This window comes from Phyllostomus hastatus, unplaced genomic scaffold, assembly GCF_019186645.2.
Source record: "Phyllostomus hastatus isolate PE091 unplaced genomic scaffold, TTU_PhHast_1.1 phas_contig_312, whole genome shotgun sequence".
Lineage (NCBI taxonomy): Eukaryota > Metazoa > Chordata > Mammalia > Chiroptera > Phyllostomidae > Phyllostomus > Phyllostomus hastatus.
In genome coordinates this window covers 3,581,476-3,600,063 of record NW_025333849.1, presented here as the reverse complement: position 1 = coordinate 3,600,063, position 18,588 = coordinate 3,581,476, and the positions used below count along the sequence as shown (strand labels likewise).

Here is an 18,588-nt window from a genome sequence, read left to right as displayed (position 1 = left end):
CCTGGCCTAGACATCAGCTTGACCTGGCTTTGCCCTGTGACAAGGGCAGGCCCATCCTCCTGTGACCCCTTCCTCCCCCCACAGTAGCACTATCCTGTGCTCCTCCCATCTCCCTAGTAGCACTGTGCCATGCCCCTCTCGTGTCCCCTGCAGTGACACTGTCCTTTCCCCCACAGCCCCTGCAGGTGAGCGCTCACACCTTCACTAGCACCCACCCAAGCAGCCATGTTTTTCCCATGGAGGCCCCAGAGAGCAACTTCAGTCTTCCCTTGACATTTTGCCTGGATTATTGGTACAGAGAGAGGGGAGGGGCCTGATCAGCCTCAGTCACTCTCTGGGGCAGTGTCCCAATCAGGGGAGCCAGCACTGTCTGAGCAGGCCCTGTAGGAGGCTTTGAGGGTTGGGGCCAGGAGGGGAACACATGCGTGCTTCCTGCCTCTCTCATGAATGGGCCTGGTGGAGTGGGCTGACCAGTACCCTCCCAGTGCTATCTTCTGGCCTCAAGGCTTGGAGTGAGCAGTGCAAGGTGTCCCTTTCACTTCATTTCACCTAGGGGTCCAGGAGGAGCAACCTTGTGCTCAGGAAGAACAGAGCCCACATTCACTCCATAGCTGGTGGTAGCTTTGGGTACCTTGTCCTCTCTAAGACTCAGTTTCTCCATTTATTGAGTGGGGTCATGGTAGAGCTTTCTTGTCAGAGCAGTGTCTGGCTGGAGTGGGCTAATTTCTCCAGGGCCCCATGTAGCTAGTCCATGCCCGTGGCAACCTCTGCCCTAAGTCTGTCCGGGTAGCAGTGGGTCCTAGGTCAGTAGACAGGGCAGGGCCTGGAGGGAAAGAAAAGGTTAGTCAGGAATCAGAGAGGCTGAACATGCATGGGTCCTTGTGGGTAGGAAGAGAAGTGGTGGTGGACATGGCACAGAGTATAGACATCCTCGCCCAGACTCAGTGGCTGACTTGTTCACCCTGTGCATGGCTGTCCCACAGGCTTTGGCAGAGCATGAAGACGAGCTCCCAGAGCACTTCAAACCCTCACAGCTCATCAAAGACCTCGCCAAAGAGATCCGGCTCAGTGAGGTAGGGCTGACTGCCGAGGCCCACTGACCCTGTTTGTGGGAGCCCTCTGTCTTCTCTGGCCCTCCCAGAGCTGCCTGCCAGGGATGGCCCTATGGACCACCTGCATGATGTGGTGCCAGGGATGGCCATATGGACCACCTGCAGGATGTGGGCTCAGACTCTTAGGTTCCTGTGGCAGGCCGCCATCTCCTGGTAGGAGTTTAAGGAGTGAGAGATCAAATGGGGGCTCCTCGTGGGGATGGGGGAGGATGATTCCAGCCCCTTCAGCAGTACCCACCAAAGAGGTAGAGGGATCAAGCGGCTGATAATGTAGATGAATGTGGCCATGGCTCATAGATGGAATAGGCAGGTATGGGCATGTCACACAGATGGTGACAGATGTGAGCATGCCACACAATGGTGTAGATGGGTGTGTCTGTGTCACATGGGTAGTATAGAAGGATATGGGTGTTTAACAGGTGAATGATGTAGGATAGGTCTGCCCATGTCACATGGATAGTATAGACAGATGTGATTGTCTCACATGTATGATGTAGTATAGATGTGAACATGTCAACAATGGTGTAGATAGATAAAAGTGTGCCACACAGATAGTGTAGAAGGATTTCCCATGCCATATGGATGATGTAGATGGATGTGCTATGTCACTTGAATGGTATAGATGGATAGGAGTATATGACACAGATGGGATAGCATGTCACAGGATTATATAATTGGATGTGTTTGTGTCACACAGTGGTGTATTTGGATGCTCCTTTTCTGCTTGAGTGTCTGCCATGGCCTGAGGCCATGAGCCCCTTCTGGCAGGAAGCGGTTGGTTACTTCTTTCTCTCCTTTCCCCAGAATGCCTCCAAGGCCACCAGACCAGAAGTGACTGCGGCCATCTCCTCAAATGAGGTCTGTTTTGGGGACCGAGAAAAGGAAGAGCCCCCATCCCCTATTGAGGCCAGCCCTCCTCGGTCCTTTCTGGAGAAAGTGTCCAAAAAAAAGACTCCCAAAACCATGAAGATGCCCAAGCCATCCAAAGTCCCCAAACCCCCAAAGCCCCCCAAGTCCCTGAAGTCCCCCAAATCACTGAAGCTCAAGGATGGGGGCAAGAAGAAAGGGAAGAAAAGTAGGGGATCAGCCTCACCTACCATCCCCAACCTGGACCTGTTGGAGGCCCACACCAAGGAGGCACTGACCAAGATCGAGCCGCCCAAGAAGAGCAAGGTGGGTGGCCTTGATCTCCCCACCTGTGTGCTTGCAAATACCTCTAGGGGACAGGACTGTGGGGTGGAGCTGGGTTGCCATGTTCTTATACTAGAGATCCAGGGCAGATGGGTTCTGCCCCAAGCTTGGAATGGTGGGCAGTTTGAGAGAGGCCCTCACGAGGAAGGCAGCCATGTCTGTGCTGGGACAGGGTGGCAACACAGAGGGTCACCTGGGGGATAAAATGGCTGAGTTTCCCTGTGGCCCAGGCATTGGCTGGGATCTGAAGGAGGGTTAGGCACCAAGTGGAGGGCAGTGGAGAGGCAGGAGGGGCCCAGCAATGGGGCCAGGTTGCCTGGGGGACCTGAGCCCCTATTGGTAGTGAGAGAGGTGGACCTGACCCTGAGGAACCACCAGTGTAATCAGACAGTCTTAAATATGGGCTTCAGGGACCATGTGTTTCTGAGACTAGGGCTTGTTGAGTGATTTGTTGCTAGTGGGAGGCTGTTAAGCTTCCAGGAGGTCAGCGACCACCGTGGCCAGTGTTGCAGGGCTGCAGTGGGGTATACTGGTTTTCCCTTCCTCAAGGTGAAGAGGGTAGATAGATGAATGAATAGATAGATGGATGGAAGGGAGGAAAGAGGGAGGGAGGAAAGGAGGCTGGAATGAGGGTAGATGGATGGGTGAGTAGGTGGGAGGATAGATGGGTGTATGGTGAATGTATGGTAGAGAGGAATTGGTGTGTAGATGGGTAGTGGGTTAGTGGATGGTGGATGGGTGGGTGGGTAGATGGCTAACATGGGCCAGAAAGAGAGAGGGTCTCTGTGGCTCTTATTTTGTCCTGTAGCCTAAGGTAGCCCCACTGCCCTCCCATGTCCCCCATTGGGTCATGGCTGCTGTTTTCCAGGCCACAAAGAGTGTCCTGAGTGTGCCTAACAAGGAGGTAATCAGCTCACAGAACGATATGGAGAGAATGGAAATCCGAGAGCAAACTAAGAGCAAGTCGGAGGCCAAGTGGAAGTACAAGGTGAGATGTGTGCTTGTGGGTGTACTCTGCACCTATGCGTTTGCATGTGCATGCCGGTAGATGAGTCTACTTTCAGGGAAGGCTGCATTCATGAGAGAGGTGGTGTGTGGGGCATGTGTAGGCTTGGTGTTATGAGGAGAGGTACACACCTATGCAGCTGTGTGTGTGTTCTTGTAGGGCACATGCAAGTGTGTATCCACCTGTCCCCAGTAGGTGGTGCTGTGAAGGTCTGGGTATGTGTGTGGCCTTGGAGGGGGCCACCTCCTATGGTGTTGTGGGAGCACCCTGGCCTAAAAGGCTGTTTGTTGCCCTTTAAGTTGACTGATGGCAATGCCCTCCTCCACCCAGCCCTGGCTTGAGCTCACACTCCCAGAGCAGTGTCCCAGGGCAGGCCCTATAGGCCCACAGAGACCTGGATGACATGTTCGGAGGGAGGAGGCTGGCTGGTTCTGCTGCCTCTGCCCACTTACATTCTGTGTGGGACTTAAGGATGGTCCTGGATTTGCTTTTCAGAACAGCAAACCTGACTCTCTGTTGAAGATGGAGGAAGAGCAGAAGTTGGAGAAGCCTCCTACGTCAGGGAACAAGGACACCAAATTCTCATTTTCCTTCTCCAACAAGAAACTTCTGGGGTATGTGATGCTCATGACAGGAGGGGTTGGTCCCACTTGCATCACAGTCACATACACACACCATGCTCACCACCCCCCAAACACATCACATACACACCATCTCCTCGGGGTGAAGCCCCCCCCATCACTAGGCTGACATCTCTAGGAATGTCCCTTGTGGGAGCCACACTAGGCAGATCCCTTCTCTGCCTCCTAAGTCAATAGCTTGCTTGTGTGTGTTTGTGTGTGTGTGTGTGTGTGCATGCACGTGCGTGCGTGCAGGGCAGGGGGAGGGCAGGCAGCAGTGTGTGGTAGCAGGGATGGGGAGAGCATGATCGGGTGGATGTAAGCCAAGTGACTGTCCTGGGTTGTCACAGAGGATGTACAGGGGTCAGAGCCCTGGCCTTAGAGCCCAGAAGCCAGTGGTGAGGACCTAGGGTCAGTGTGAACGCAGTACTCTCAAATCCACCTAAAATATGACTGTAACAGGAATCGTGGGTCCTTGTATGTCCGAAGGAGTCAGGAGGGCTTCCCAGAGGTGATGGAACTGAGCTGAGACATTGGGATGCCCAGCCTGGGAGGGGTGTGTATGTGTGTGTGTGTGTGTGTGTGTGAGAGAGAGAGAGAGAGAGAGAGAGAGAGAGAGAGAAAGAGATTGCCAATGTGTCTGGGTGCCGGACTGTGGAACAGGTCTGTATCAGCTGACCAGTGTGGTGGCTCTGCCCAGTGCGAGGTGTAAGGGTTGTGATCTCACGCCCACTGAGAAGCCTCTCACTGGCAATGGTCCCACAAGTTGCTTGTGGGTGTCCAAGAAGTCCAAGTTGGGTGCCCTAAAGCCAGGAAACAGATACATCCCAGTGGGAATGGGGCAACTTTTCTCTAGTGGGCCTGTTTCCCCATCTGTGAAATGGGAGAAAAAGGCTACTTCCAGGTGGTGGAGGAATGAGGCAGGCCAGCATCTGATGACTAGGCCTGTTTTCCAGGCCCATTATTCTGAGGAACTCCTGGCAATGTGCTGAGGCTTCTCATCGAGCAAGTGGGATGGATCTGGACTGCGGGGCCCTGTTGCCCTGCCTTTATGGCTCTGACCACATTGTTAATGCTCCTGGGCTCCTGGAGAGCTTTTAAATGTCATAAACTCTATGACCCACTGTGCTGCAGAGAGTTTAGAGATGGATGAGTGAAAGGTGGTCATGACTCTGTAACCACATACATCTGTGTGTATATATATGGAGTGTGTGTGTGTTGTATGTCGTGTTATCTGGCTCATACCCACACCCAGCAGGCTGATGGTCAGTCTCTGTTTTCTGTGGTTGGGAATTGGTCCTGTACCCTGGGAATTGCAGACATTTCTGCCCCAGCCTCCCGGCCCCACTGCTGAGCATGTGCCCAGGCCTGAGCCAATGGGGAGGCCATAGCCAAAACATTGGGGCAGCCCAAAGGAAAACCATGCTGGTCCAGTGGCCAGGGTGGGGCAATGAGGGGCACACCCTGAAACAGCCCAGGTAGGGGCCTTGCACTGGGGAAGAAGGCTGGGCCCCCACCTCATGGGCTGTGTACTGTCTTCACCTGGGTCCATGGCATCTGGGAGGAAGCCATGGGATTGGGATGTGTTCACCCTGACTTCTGATTCTCTGAGGCCTGTGGCAGGGTGCTGAGGGCACTGGCCAGGCCATGTGGACCCCCACTGACGAGCCCACTTCTGTTCCAGCTCCAAGGCCCTCAAACCGCAGCCGAGCCCAGGGGTGTTTGGGGCCTTGCAGAACTTCAAGGAGGACAAGCCCCAGCCCATTCGGGATGAGTATGAGTACGTGTCAGATGATGGAGAGCTCAAGATTGACGAGTTCCCCATCAGGAGGAAGAAAAACACTCCGAAGAGGGACTTGTCCTGTGAGTTTGGGGCATGTGAGGAGGGGCAGACCCAGCCCTGTAGGGCCATCCTGGAGTGGGCAGGTGTCGGGCATGGCTGGCTGGGGCCGACTTCCCAAAGCCACCGCCAACTCCTGTCTGCTCTGGTCTCAGTCTTACTAGACAAGAAGGAGCCACTGCCCACACCTGTTATGAAGCCAAAGCTGGACTCGGCACTCTACAAGGTGAGCACTGTCTGTCTGAGTTCCTGAGACTGTGGCCTATATGCTTACTGCTTGGAGTGCAAAGGGGCATCTTTGTGCCCCACCCTTTTCTTGGAGTTTTTATGGGGAGGCCAGGCTGGGCTCCAGAGTGTAGATATGAGCCCAAGGCCCGGAACAGGAGAGACAAAAACTGGTGCAGGGTGTGGAGAGTCTGTAGGTCTATGTAAGTGGTGGGACCTCGGGAGTGCCCAGCTAGATCTGCCATGATGATGATGTATCTCCTTGATGCTGAGGACAAGGTGCGGGGGAAAGTGGGGCTGGGCCTGCTGGGGGATTAAGTTAGAAAACCTATTAGGCTTCGTCCAACCAGGACATGTTTGCTGTCTCCTGTGAGACTGGGGGCCTCCATGAGGGTCACATGCTGCCTGGGGAGCCCTGGGATGTCCCCTTGGAGTCACCCGCCAGGGGCTATTACATGGGGCCCTTGGTGTGGATGTCTTCCTGCCTGTTCCTCATCTGACCACACTGGCTCCTTTGTACCTGTATTCAATATTGGGCCTCTGATATAAGGTCCTGGGGACCAGAGTGCCTCTGAGAAACAGTGCTAGGAATGATGGTGCTCTATAATTTGCAGACGGGGCTCCATGATCCCAGTGGAAAGCTCTAGCACCCACACCAGGGAGTGTCTGGACAGCCAGCTTCATGTGCTCATGACAGGATAGGCTCTTGAAATTTTTTAAAACCTTTTTCTTGTCAAGGGGAATAGTAGTGCTGTCCCTCTCCCCAGCTCTGTTCTGATCCGCTCCCTATCCCCACAGCCGAGTGATGACTCCTCAGATGAGGGCTCCCTTCAAATTGACACGGACACCAAGCCGGCCCGTAATGCCAGAGTGAAGAAGGATGGCGGGGGCTCAGCCGCAGGCATCCTGGACCTGCTGCAGGCCAGCGAGGAGGTGGGCGCACTTGACTACAACCCCAACAGGTAGGCCTGCACCCAGGGGTGACCAGGGGGTGTGGGTGCTTCCACATGGGCTATGCAGGTATTTGAAGTGGGGCTCTGTTGCCCATGGCAGTTTGCATGCAGGGTGCTCTGAGGGCCCATGTCCCAGGGGCCAGGTAGCCAGAGTAGGGCCCCTGCCTGGCAGAGGTGGTTCCAGACAGTCAGAGAGGTGGGTGTTTGCTGACCATGAAGGTCCTGCATGTCTGCAGATGTTCTAATTGAGGGCACAGAGCTCTAAGGGACAGAGGCTACTGCCCTCCATAGTTCTAGATACCTGGGCAGGGAGGCAGTTGAAGAGGGACTTTGGGTGGGGGCCGTGGCAAGAGAACTTGAGGGGGCCCTGTGGGAAAACAGTGCCAGGCCAGGCACATGGCAGGTGTCAGGGCTGCTCCAGGCCAGGACATCCAGCTATCTCTTTTTTGTCACTTCCCAAATGCTATAAAAATAATGTAAGAAAATTTCCATGGTGTGCGCCCCATATGCAAATCAAGGACAGTTGATGAGTCTTTCTGGGACCCAGAGCTTCTTTCTTTGCAGAAACATCACCCCAAAGCACAGGAGACAGTGACTTCAGAGCCCATGGACTTTACACACCCTGAGGGGCTGGATTGGCATTAATGGGGGTGGAGGGAGGACAGACTGTTCTCGAGACCAGATGTGCAGCCTGTTCAGCTGGGTCAGGAGCCCCCTCACACGGGTGTGGATGCTGTTCTGTCTTGGAGGCTCCAAGATTCTGGGTGGACATAGTCAAGGTCTGTGGGCTCATCCCAGGCCAAGTGGCCCTCCCTGCCCAGGCCTGATGAGCTCAGTTCCCTAATTCAAGAAAAATGGATTAATCTAAGCTTTGCATTAGATGAAGGGCTGGGGCTTGTTTCTCTCTCAATCCCAGTTAAATTTTGTTTTTAAGCATTCAGCCAAAATTTTTTTTACATGGAATTGCTACAGGTACCACCAACAGAGAACTAAGGAGTTAGGGCCTGTGCCCCTTGCAGCCTCCCACACGGGGACCTTAGTCACCATGGGGGTGGCTCCCCTTCTAGTACTCAAGACAGCAGCAGACTCCTGCTGCATACATGAGGAAGCTGAGGCCCAGACAGCTTACTGGAGGCCACACTGCTAGTGGGGCGACCAGTCTCTGTCTGCCTGATGACAGAGCCTAAGCAGAGGGGGCTAGGCAGGTCAACCATGCAGGGTGGTGACTTCCTGTCCAGAATGACTTGGCCTGAGGAAGGTAGGGCCCATGTGACCTGAGTGATGCCCTCTCTGCCCCACCAGATGTGCCCTCCACACATTCCCCTTTGCCTCCGAGTTTGTGTTTCCAGAATTGAGGTCCCAGGGCTGCATGAGTCCATGGAGGCCACATGTGAGGCCCATCTTAGACAGAGGGACTCTCAGGAGGCAGGTTAGGGCTTTATTAAAAGGGCTCTTGCTAATCAAATGGCTGTTTTCATTCACAAATTACTATTTTTTGTGCAGTGTTACGTCCTCTCATGGGAGTGGATGCAGATTCCCTGGGCAGCTTTAAGTGGTTTCTGTGGGTGTAAAACCTAAGCCACTCACTGCAGAGGGCCCTGGGCCTTGGCCAGGAGGAAAAGCCTGGCTGTGAGCCCCTATCCTGGAGGGCACCAGTGCCCAGGGTGAGCTCCATGCCCCTTTGGGGTACCTTTTTCTGAGGAGCAGTGACTGACCAACACCTCAGTAACTGGTTGACACTCAGACCCAGGAGTGGAGCCCTAGACACCCTGGGCTCCTGCAAGGTCCAGGAAGAGACTCCTGGGAGGAGGGCAGATGAGCAGGTGCCCAGGATTCGCATGGAGCTGGGAACACAGGACCTCCAGCTTGGGCTCCTGACTAACCTGGACAGGCCCACCTCAAGTAGGGCCACTGGTGTGTGGATATGCTGCTGACTGCTCTGTAGGCGGGCACATACAAATTTTCCTCCTACACCCACACACTGGGCAAGTGCCTGCTGGGCCACACCCCCCTCAGCCTGCCACAAGCAATTCCTCTCTGGAGTCTCCCATTTGGAGCATAGGTCAGTTTTTGATGGTCCATTTGCTCTGTTTTAAGTATTTGCTATTTGGAAAAAAACAGCTGAAGAAAATGGAGGAAAATATGTTAATTTCTTGTGGATGGTTTGCTTAGTGTTTACTGCTAGGGGGAATGGAGAGAATTTTGATATGATAATTGGAGGATTAAGGTATTACTTTCCAAGTGCACTGGTTAGACTTCGCTCCTTAATCTAACCCTGGTGTGGACAGACAGCAGCCCCAGACAGTGGCCCTGGGCTCCATGGGCCCCCTCTTGGGTTGCAGCTGAGCTGGACCTCAAGATTCAGTTGGTATGGGTAGGTGGCTGGCTTCTAGGGGACCCTCAAGATGGGTGTCCTAGTCCCTACCTTCCTGTCCTCTATGGAAGCCTGGTGTCTGTATGATCTGAGGCTGGGTAGGGCTGAGTCATACTGCACACTCTACAAGAGCCTGGTGCAGGGAGTAGAGGGCCAGTTTTGGGCTTGCTAGCTCCCATGCTGGACTGGAGAACTGTCCCTGCTTCAGAGAGCATCGGTGATGATGGTATAGCAGAGATACTGCCATTGCTGGATGCCCCTGACAGGATCTGGTCAGCCCTTTGCTGATGCTTTGTGGATGGGGCAGGTCATGGGGCTGTGGGGCCGTGCTGGGGCCATGGGCACTGGGGCAGATAGAGGGTCTGTCTGGGGGTTCTGAAAGAACCAGGGTCTTCTGACTATACTTGATTTTCCCATTGTTTGTGGCTTAGGAATGCAGTCCCATTTGGTTCCAGTGAACCCCCAAACACTTTAATCTACTGTGGCTTGGGTGGGGCATTTCTGAGCAGGAACTCCTGACCCCTTCTTGTTTTAATGCTCTTACTAAATGTGCTTCAAATACTTCTTGGAAGTGGAGGTGCAAGCGGGAAGGGGGCAGTGTAAGAGAGGATGATGCAGAGCCCTCAGTGAAGTCATGTGGACAAGCACTTTCCAGTGCTACATTGAGGTCATGGCACCCTTGAGGCAGGTTTGTACTCTGGTTGGGGAGCACATGGAATGGGCAAGAGGGGGTCTCTACATCAGACACAGAGAATGGGAGTCCTGCTACCTCTTCCTGGGACTCCCAGGGCTGTGACAGGAGGAAGGAAAAGCCAGGCTGTGGTTCTCCCAACCCCATGCCAACCTCCTAGCCCTGCCTCCCAGAGCCCCAGGGAGCAGAGGGAGTCACCTGCCCCCACTGGGCTCTGATGCAGTGAGAGGTATGGCTGGGTAAGCTGTCCTGTCCTGGGTGGTGGCTAGAAATGGCCCTGAAGGGAGATGCCCCACTGGGCCAGGCCCCTTGGGAGCTGCCTGGCTGGGCACACTATGCCTTGTGGGAATTTGGGGGATGAGCAGGGAAGATCCCTTTGTGCTGGCTGCAGGGGTACCCAGGGCCCAGGCCAGTGCAGAATCTCCGAATAGGGCCTGGGTATTGGCATTTATAAGCTACCCAGGGATTCTGATACACAGAATCCTTAGGACAGGATTGTCAAATTCATTTCACTGGGGGCCACCATCAGCCTCGTGGTTGCCTTCAAAGGGCCAAATGTAATTTTAGGACTGTATAAATATAACTACTCCTTAACTAGGGGCAAGGAGCTCGGGGCTGCTGCCAGTTAGAAACAAGATACTGGACCGGATAAAACAAGGTGGAGGGCCAGATTTGGTCCTCGGGCCTTCTGTTTGCCACCTGTGCCCTAGGGGTACTGGCTGTGAGAGATGTGGGCTGGGGCATGGATAGGCTGTGGGGCAAGAGGAGGGCATGGAGCAGAGAAGGTCCCCATCCCCAATTTGAGGAGGCTGGGCAGAACCCCATGGGAGGGTTCATAGCAACAAGGAGGGGAGGAAAGCTACTGGAGAAATTCAGGACTCAGACTAGAGGGACCCACTGTTCAGATTTCTCTGGACCTGGCTCTGTGGGAAGGTGCTGCCCATCTGCCCCTTCCAGAATAAGGACAGCACATAACGGGGTGTCAGGCAGTGGTGCTGGCTGTACTAGGTGTTTCAGAAGCCAGAGGTCCTTCAGGAGGGAGGGGAGCCAGTGCAGCCAGGGAAGACAGCAGGGGGTAAAGCATGGAGCAGGGGACAAGGACATAGGAAAACTCAAGCCAGTTCTGAGGAGCAGCACTGCCAAGAGCTGGAGGGCAGCAGGGTGAGGTCAGTGAGGGGAGGGTGGCATTGAGAAGTCACCTCATTTCAGCCTGGGCATCTTGGGGCTTAAAGGGACTAAACTCTGGCTGTGAGGTGAGATGTAGGTACAGGCCAGGTGGCGGTGCAGATGCAGGTGCAGATAGGGGGTAGATGTAGGTGCAGGGTGTATGTAGATAGAGGTACTGATGGGGATGTAGGTGTGGGCTGACAGTGTAAATGCAGGTGTGGGCATAGGTCCAGGTGTACATACAGTTACAGGTACGGATGTGGGTATAGGTTGGATGTATGTATAGGATCAAGTGTAGATTTGGGTGTAGATCTACAGTAGCTGCAGGTGCCAGCCAGTCATGAAGAGAGCGTGAGTCCCCTGAAAAAACATGGGCCATGGGAGCAAGAGTGCTGTGGTACCCCCATGTCAGTGTGCTGGTTTGAAGGATGCCCTTGAGGGTGCTGGGGGAGGAGCACCTGGCCTGTGGTTTTGGGCAGGGGTCCATAGTGGGGGAGCAGTAGGGGGGACGCAGGTTTATAGAACCAATTAGAGTGGAGGAGGGCTTGGGGCCTCTGTCTGCCAACAACCTCCCTCTGCCCCTCCTCCCTTCCTTTCACTTCCCTTCCATGTGTTTCTTCTCTAGGCCTCTCTCTGAGGGTAGGGGCAGAGGGTAGGATGGCCATTTCCATGGGGAAGTCATCAGCCACCACCATCCATCCTCCCACATCCTCTGCTGATCACTGGACGAGAGGATGTGTGGGCTGTGGGCCATGGGCCAGGTCTGAGTGCCTGTCTCTCTGTGCCTCCAGCCAGCCCCCAGCCTCCCCCAGCACGCAGGAAGCCATTCAGGGAATGCTATCCATGGCCAACCTGCAGGCCTCCGACTCCTGCCTGCAGACCACGTGGGCCGCTGGCCAGGCCAAGGGCAGCTCAGTGTCGGCCCACAGCACCCGGAAGAATGGGGCCGGCAGCAAGAGCGCAGGCAAGAGGCTGCTGAAGAGGGCGGCCAAGAACAGCATGGACCTGGATGATTATGAGGAGGAACAGGACCACCTGGATGCCTGCTTCAAGGACTCAGACTATGGTGAGCACCACTGAAGGGAGAGCTTTGACAGTGGAGCTGGCCCTTTCTTATCGGAGATAATCCACAGACCATAAACATTGCCCTTTAAAAGTGGGCTGCTCAGTGGTGTTTAGTATATTTAGAGAGTGTGTCACCATCACTGCAGCCAATTTGAGGACAGGTTACCATGCCTAGAAGAAGCCCATTGCCCCCAGCTCCCAACCCCTGGTAACCACTGGTTTACTGTCTTCCAGATATCCTGGATATGTCTTATTCACAGTATCTAACAATGCTTGGGCCTTCATGTCTGGCTTCTTTTATTAGCATACTCCCCAGGGATCCTCCACATTGTAGCATGTGTCAGCACTTCATTTTGTGGCTGAATAATATTATACAGTATGGACACACTATGTTGCTTATCCCTTCATCCATCCATGGACACTTTGGGGGCTTCCACCTTTTGGTGATTGTGAACAGTGCTGCTTTGAATGTTGGTGTGCAAGGGGTTTGTGTAGCTTGTATCTGCAGTGTCCCCAGGTGATACATGGGAAGGACATTGATGGGTCGAAGGTTATAGCTTATTTTGTCTTTTGAGGACCTGCCGACTGTCCCCCATTTTATACTAGGAGATGCACTGAGGCTGCATCTACCCTGTCTATGTGTAGATGGAGCAATAGGTCCAGGATGGCTCTAGCCTGTGTCTGAGGTGGGCAGTGAGTTGGTGGTTGGGTCATAGGTCTCCTCCCAGGGTCTATGGCCCCTTAATCCCCAGCACAGCCCCTCCAGGCTCCAGGCTCTGGAGGAGCTGCTGTCAGCCTCATGGGAGGGGAGTTGGAAGCGAGTTGCTGCCTGGAGATACATCAGTCCCCATGGGGGTACAACCTGCTCTCACAGGCCCACCACAACCCAGGGTTGTGCTGCCCCCATGCTGTAGGGGCTGCTTTCAGCACCATCCTGCTAGTCTAAGGGCCATGTGTTCGTACCTCTGTGCCCAGATAGCCCTCTGGCAGTGAGGCTGGTCCTGTCTCACCTGGTGGACACATTCATGCCTCACTGTGGGGCCTGCTCTGACTTCATGGATAGTGGAGTGAATTCCATTTTCTGGGCATAGAGTAGGTCCTTGGGGGTTCAGGTGCCACAGTTCTGGTGGTTGAAGTTCCCAGCCTGTAGTGTAGGAGGTGGGGGTGGCACCTGCAATTCATTTGAAGTGACCATGTGAGGCTCCATCCTCCAGAGACTCCTTGAGGCAGGGCTGGGGTGTTCAGAGCCATCCAGCTCCATGAATGTTTTCTGATAGCAGCAGAGAGTGAGATGTTCTGAGAAGAACTGGGCATCCAGTGGGTAATGTAGTCAGGCTGGGGTGGGTGAGGCTGTTCAGGTGCCCCTCTCTGAACAGAAAGAGGACCTGGGCTAGACAATTTCTGGAGCACCCTATGCCTGGCACTCTGCAACCTGAGGCTGGCCTCAAGGACATTGGTTACCAGGTCTGCTAGCTGCCTGCAGTGCCCACCCCACTCAGCTGTTCCAGCAGCTCAGTCCTTGCTCCCCTTGCCTCTCTAGTGTACCCCTCTCTGGAGTCTGATGAGGACAGCCCAGTTTTCAAGTCCCGGTCCAAGAAGAGGAAAGCCTCAGATGATGCTCCCTACAGCCCAACAGGTAATTCTGGGATGGGACAGGCTCCGTTCATACCTGAAAGGGCAACCATGGGCACGTTGGTTATATACATGGCTCAGAGGGGATGTCATCTGCCTGCTTCCCTCCTGGGACCTAGAGCCCAGGTGCTCCTGTGAGTGGGCTGCTGTGGTACCCTCTTCCCAGTTTCTCCTTGGTGAGCAGTCCTAGGAGGACCACCTTTTCACCTGGCCCTTATTATGGCAGCCAGTGGGGGGAGGCCTTGTCCACTTTTCATGTGATCCCTTCCTGCCCTCTCCTGTCTTGCTAGGTGGGATTCCCTACCCTGTTGGGCCTCTCACTGACCCTCCAATGTTTTGACGTATCCTGGGGACTGAAGGACAGAATGGGGTGGGTCCGGGGGAGCTCAGGGGTGCCCACAGTGGCAAGCAGCCAATTGAGGCAGGCTAACCTTCTTTCCCAAAGCGAGGGTTGGCCCATCGGTGCCGAGGCAGGACAGGCCTGTTCGAGAAGGGACCAGAGTGGCCTCCATCGAGACTGGGCTGGCAGCTGCTGCAGCCAAGCTATCCCAGCAGGTGAGGAGTGGGGGAGTCCAATCCTGTGCAAAAACCACCCAGGCTAGGGGCTGGCACAGGCTAAGGAAAATTGGAATATTGCTGGCTCCTGTTTCTCCAGGCCCATAAGTCCCTAAGAGTGGGGGTGGGGAAGTGGGGAACTGGTGGTGTGGGCCCCTGACACAGACTGGTGTTTTCTTGGTGAGGCCAGTTGTCCTAGGTGCAGGGGGAGCCCTGGCCAACAGCTCCTCAGGGGGCCCTTCCCAGTCTTTAGCGATCTGGCATTTTCCTCTTGTCCTTACAGAGCTGGAGATGGGTGTTCCATCCTCTGTCCATCTCATTTGCCACTTCAGCTCCCCCTGTTCCCAGCTCCCTCAGAAGTGTGGGTCTTAGACTCTCAGGTGCCAACTAGACCAGGCCCTACCCCTTCTGGGCACCTGAGGAAGTTAACAGGACCAAAGTGAATAGTCTAGGACTAAGTCTCAAGGCAGCTCAGAGTGGGGTGATGGGGGTGGGGGGATGAGCACTACTGCCACATCCTACTTGGTCCTATGTCCAAGACACTCCACCGCACACAGGGAAGCATGGTGGTCCTTTCTTGGGCCCCAGCACTGCTCTGAGGGCCTCAGGCACTGGCCCAGCCCTTTCTGCTCCCATAGCACTGCAGCTCAGCTCCACTGGAGAGGTCTTGTGCATAGGGACCTCCTTGCCCTCGATCCAAGTTTGTGAGGGCTGCTCTCTGCTCTGACAGCCCAGCATCTGAGGCCAGACTGGCCCTGCTGGCTAACTTGCCACATGGTTTGTTCAAAGGAGGAGCAGAAGAGCAGGAAGAAGAAGAACTCCAAGAGGAAGCTGGCTCCCAACACCACTTCCACCTCTGCCTCTGCCAGCACCACCTCAGCCAGCACCACCTCGGCCTCCGCCACCTCGGCCAGCACCACCTCGGCCTCCACCACCCCATCCTCCACCACCCCTGCCTCCACCAGCACGGCCTCCACCAGCACCGCCAGCAGCCAGGCCTCACAGGAGGGCAGCTCGCCCGAGATTCCGCCCGAGGCACACAGCAGCAGCCTGGCTGACCATGAGTACACCGTGGCAGGTGCCTTCACTGGGGCCCAGGCAGGTCGCACCTCACAGCCCATGGCCCCTGGGGTCTTCCTCACACAGAGGCGGCCCTCTGCATCGTCCCCCAACAACACTGCTGCCAAAGGTACTGTACCTGTTAGCCCTAAGCAGCCTAGACTTGCAGACTGTCCCCGTAGGTGACCACAGGTTTTCTTTGTCCCACTGTAGCCATTTGTGTCCATGGCCACATTCTCAGTCACACCTTTCAGTGTGTGGAAGAAATTGTATCTTTCAAGGTTGAGAGCCAGGGTCGCACACCAGGGGAATCTGGTGGCCTCGGAGTTATGTCCAGCTCTTCAGATCCTGAGGGCTTCGGCTTTGGGGCCTAACTTGGAGTCAAGGTGTGGTCAGTGGTTTGCCAAGGGTTCTCTGGGAGGGGCCCAGGGTGACTGACCCAGGACCCTCTGTGTGAGTTGGCATCTCTACTGTCAGCCCCCTGGCCCCATGGCCCAGTGAGTGGTTGGCTCACTCCTTCCTCAAAGGACTTATGCCCCCAGCAGAGTCCTTCACCCTGGCTATGAGACCCAGCCAGTCGTGGACACAGCTAGTGTGGCTACAGGTGGCCCTGCTGCCAGAAGGTGGGGCAAGTGTCCTCACTTCACCATAATCCCATTGTCCTGGCCTGTCCCCATACTTGCCTCAGCCCCTTCCCTTCATCACTGTCCCCTTCTCCATGTAACCACTGAGCTGGGAGCTTTGTTGACAATTTGTGGTTTCAGAGGGGTACAGAGTGCCTAGGTTCTAGTGTCATAGGCCCGTTTTACAGATAGGACGGGGGAGTCAAGGAGGGTTTGCAGACTCCCCACCCCCCACGCTGCTCCTCTTGCCCTCTCACACATCTGTCTGCCTTTTTTGTGTCCCCTCTTCTACCCCCAGGAAAACGTACAAAAAAGGGCATGGCCACCGCCAAGCAGAGGCTTGGGAAAATTTTGAAAATTCATCGGAATGGAAAACTGCTCCTTTAAAGTTTGGAAAGCCAGGATCCTTCTGCTCCGCTCAGGACCCCCGGAGCCCCGCTACAACATCAGTCCCCAGGAGGGTGGCCATGCTGCCTCACCCTGGGGAGGGCCTGGCCTCCTCCCAGCCACTACTCCCAACACATGAGCACGAGTCTATTGCTTCAGCAGGTGGAGCTCGTCAATACAAACAGATGTCCTTTCTCAAGTTGCTTAGAGTGACCAGTTCCTGAAACTTGGTCCTGACAGTTTAAGGACCATTCCAGTTTCAGGGCAGCCTCTGGGCACCCTGAGCATGGTTGCGATTACAGGGCCTCTGCAGCTCTGCTGGGAGCATGAGTCCTTTGAGGAAGGAGTGAGCCAACCACTCACCAGGCCGTGTCTGAGCTGGCCACAGGCTGGTAGCCTCCGGAGGCTTAAAAGAAGGCAAAGAACACTAGAGAGGAAGAGGAGGAGAAAGCAGGGTGTTTATGTGCCACATCCCCAGCTCTTCCCAAGTGATTATCAGACATGTCCAGAGAGCGTTCAGCCTGGCCAGGAGAGGGGCCTCCAGGCTCCCTGGCCAGTGGGTGGCAGGCCAGATGGTGGGTGTCAACCCTTGAATGCCCAGGGCATTTTAGGAGCGACTGGGTCTGGCAGCAGGGTCAGTGTGTTAGTGGGTAGGGGAGCTGCCGTGAGTTCCCCAGCTATGATGTGGGGCCCAGGGGGCCCAGGCAAAGCCACATGGGTGGGCCCTGTCGAGCCCTACCAGCTACACTCCCAAAAGCACTTGTCTGCAAAGGCACTCTGTCCCGGGCCTGGCGGGGCGGATGGTGGCCAGGAGGCCTGAGGATGAGGGGGGCCTGGCACTTCTGTCTTGTCACCTGTCACTTGGTGTCGAGTGCATGGGTGGTTCCTGGACTGTGTGTCCACCCATCGACATGGAGGGGCTGGATTTGTTTCTCAGGCAATCCTGTATTTTAATTTTAGATGTATTTCCTGAAGCATATTTTTCATAGAATGTAGCGTGTAAATAGCTTTTTAAATAACTTCTTTTTTATAAGAGTAAAAGTATCTTTAGGAATTTCTTTCTATAGAGTCCTTCATTAACATTTATACGAGTTTTTTGCAGAGTCTGATGAACAGTTGGGTTTCCGATGCTTTTCCTTTTTCTTCTTCTTTTTTTTATTGTTATGGTTATTTTTTTTTCTTTTAGGGACTAAAGTATTGCCTGAAAAACAAGTGATGTCTGTGCAGCCTTATATCTGTCTTTACAGAAGCAAACAGTACACAAAAGATCTATTTCAGACTTGTTTGAAGATGAATCTTCAACTTGAATACCAGCTCTTTCTTTCCTTCTTGTTGATGAAGGGGGTGGGGTACAGTTATTTTACTAGCACCTTGTGAAGTGTTCTGTGTTTTGTGATGCTGTAATTTATTAATGTTTGTAGCTTTTTATATTTGTACATTTCTTATGAGCTTTGTTTATATGCCCATCCCTGGGTGTTCCGTCCACACGGAGAGGCAGCTTCATGCAGGCCTCGGCCCCAGCCCAGCCTGTCGGGGGACACAGCTGCCGGGCCTGGAGATGGGCAAGGTGTCGCTCATGGGCCCGACTAGTCCAACCCGGCATTTTGAAGGTTTCCTTGCCTGTCATTGTTGAACACTTATATAATCTAACCCAGCCATCAAACTGTTCTCTCTCTTACTTTTAAATTTTATTATTTTGGCAACATGTACATTTCTAACAAAGTTTATCGTGACTATTAAAGTGTTTTATTTCCCAATTCATATTACTCTTGTATTGAGTCCATGAGGTCTAAGGCAACTTAAATCAAAGTTTTAAAAGAGTAAAAATATTTCAGGTTTTGTACAGAACCATGTCTGTGTCATTTCTGCCTCATTCACTGCCGTCTGTCCTGCTAGTGAGGGTGGTGGCTGTCCTTAGTGGGGTTGGAGGGCACTATGGTCTGGAGGTTGGGTCTTCTTTACCCCAAGGGCTGGATATGAGGGTGGGCAGTCAGGCCAGGCCCCCTGCGCATGCTCAGCCTGCCAGTGTTGAAATTCCTCGGGTTGCCTATAGGGCACATACACTGCCCTGCACCCCAAGCCAGCCTG

At 54.3% G+C, this 18,588-nt stretch overlaps 1 protein-coding gene across 1 annotated transcript in view; it reads left to right on the top strand.

Annotated features, from left to right (window-relative positions):
• The window catches only part of PHF2 (PHD finger protein 2), an 82,934-nt gene extending 64,589 nt beyond the window's left edge, over positions 1-18,345 (top strand). Inside the window, exons 11-22 of the mRNA XM_045839783.1 lie at positions 984-1,073; positions 1,917-2,285; positions 3,172-3,291; positions 3,805-3,923; positions 5,614-5,792; positions 5,925-5,995; positions 6,793-6,956; positions 11,971-12,245; positions 13,785-13,880; positions 14,322-14,431; positions 15,221-15,620; positions 16,412-18,345. Coding sequence (XP_045695739.1) covers positions 984-1,073; positions 1,917-2,285; positions 3,172-3,291; positions 3,805-3,923; positions 5,614-5,792; positions 5,925-5,995; positions 6,793-6,956; positions 11,971-12,245; positions 13,785-13,880; positions 14,322-14,431; positions 15,221-15,620; positions 16,412-16,500 — 2,082 coding nt within the window. The 3' untranslated portion in view covers positions 16,501-18,345. The remainder of the gene's footprint in view (positions 1-983; positions 1,074-1,916; positions 2,286-3,171; positions 3,292-3,804; positions 3,924-5,613; positions 5,793-5,924; positions 5,996-6,792; positions 6,957-11,970; positions 12,246-13,784; positions 13,881-14,321; positions 14,432-15,220; positions 15,621-16,411) is intronic.
• Positions 18,346-18,588: the final 243 nt, after the last annotated feature.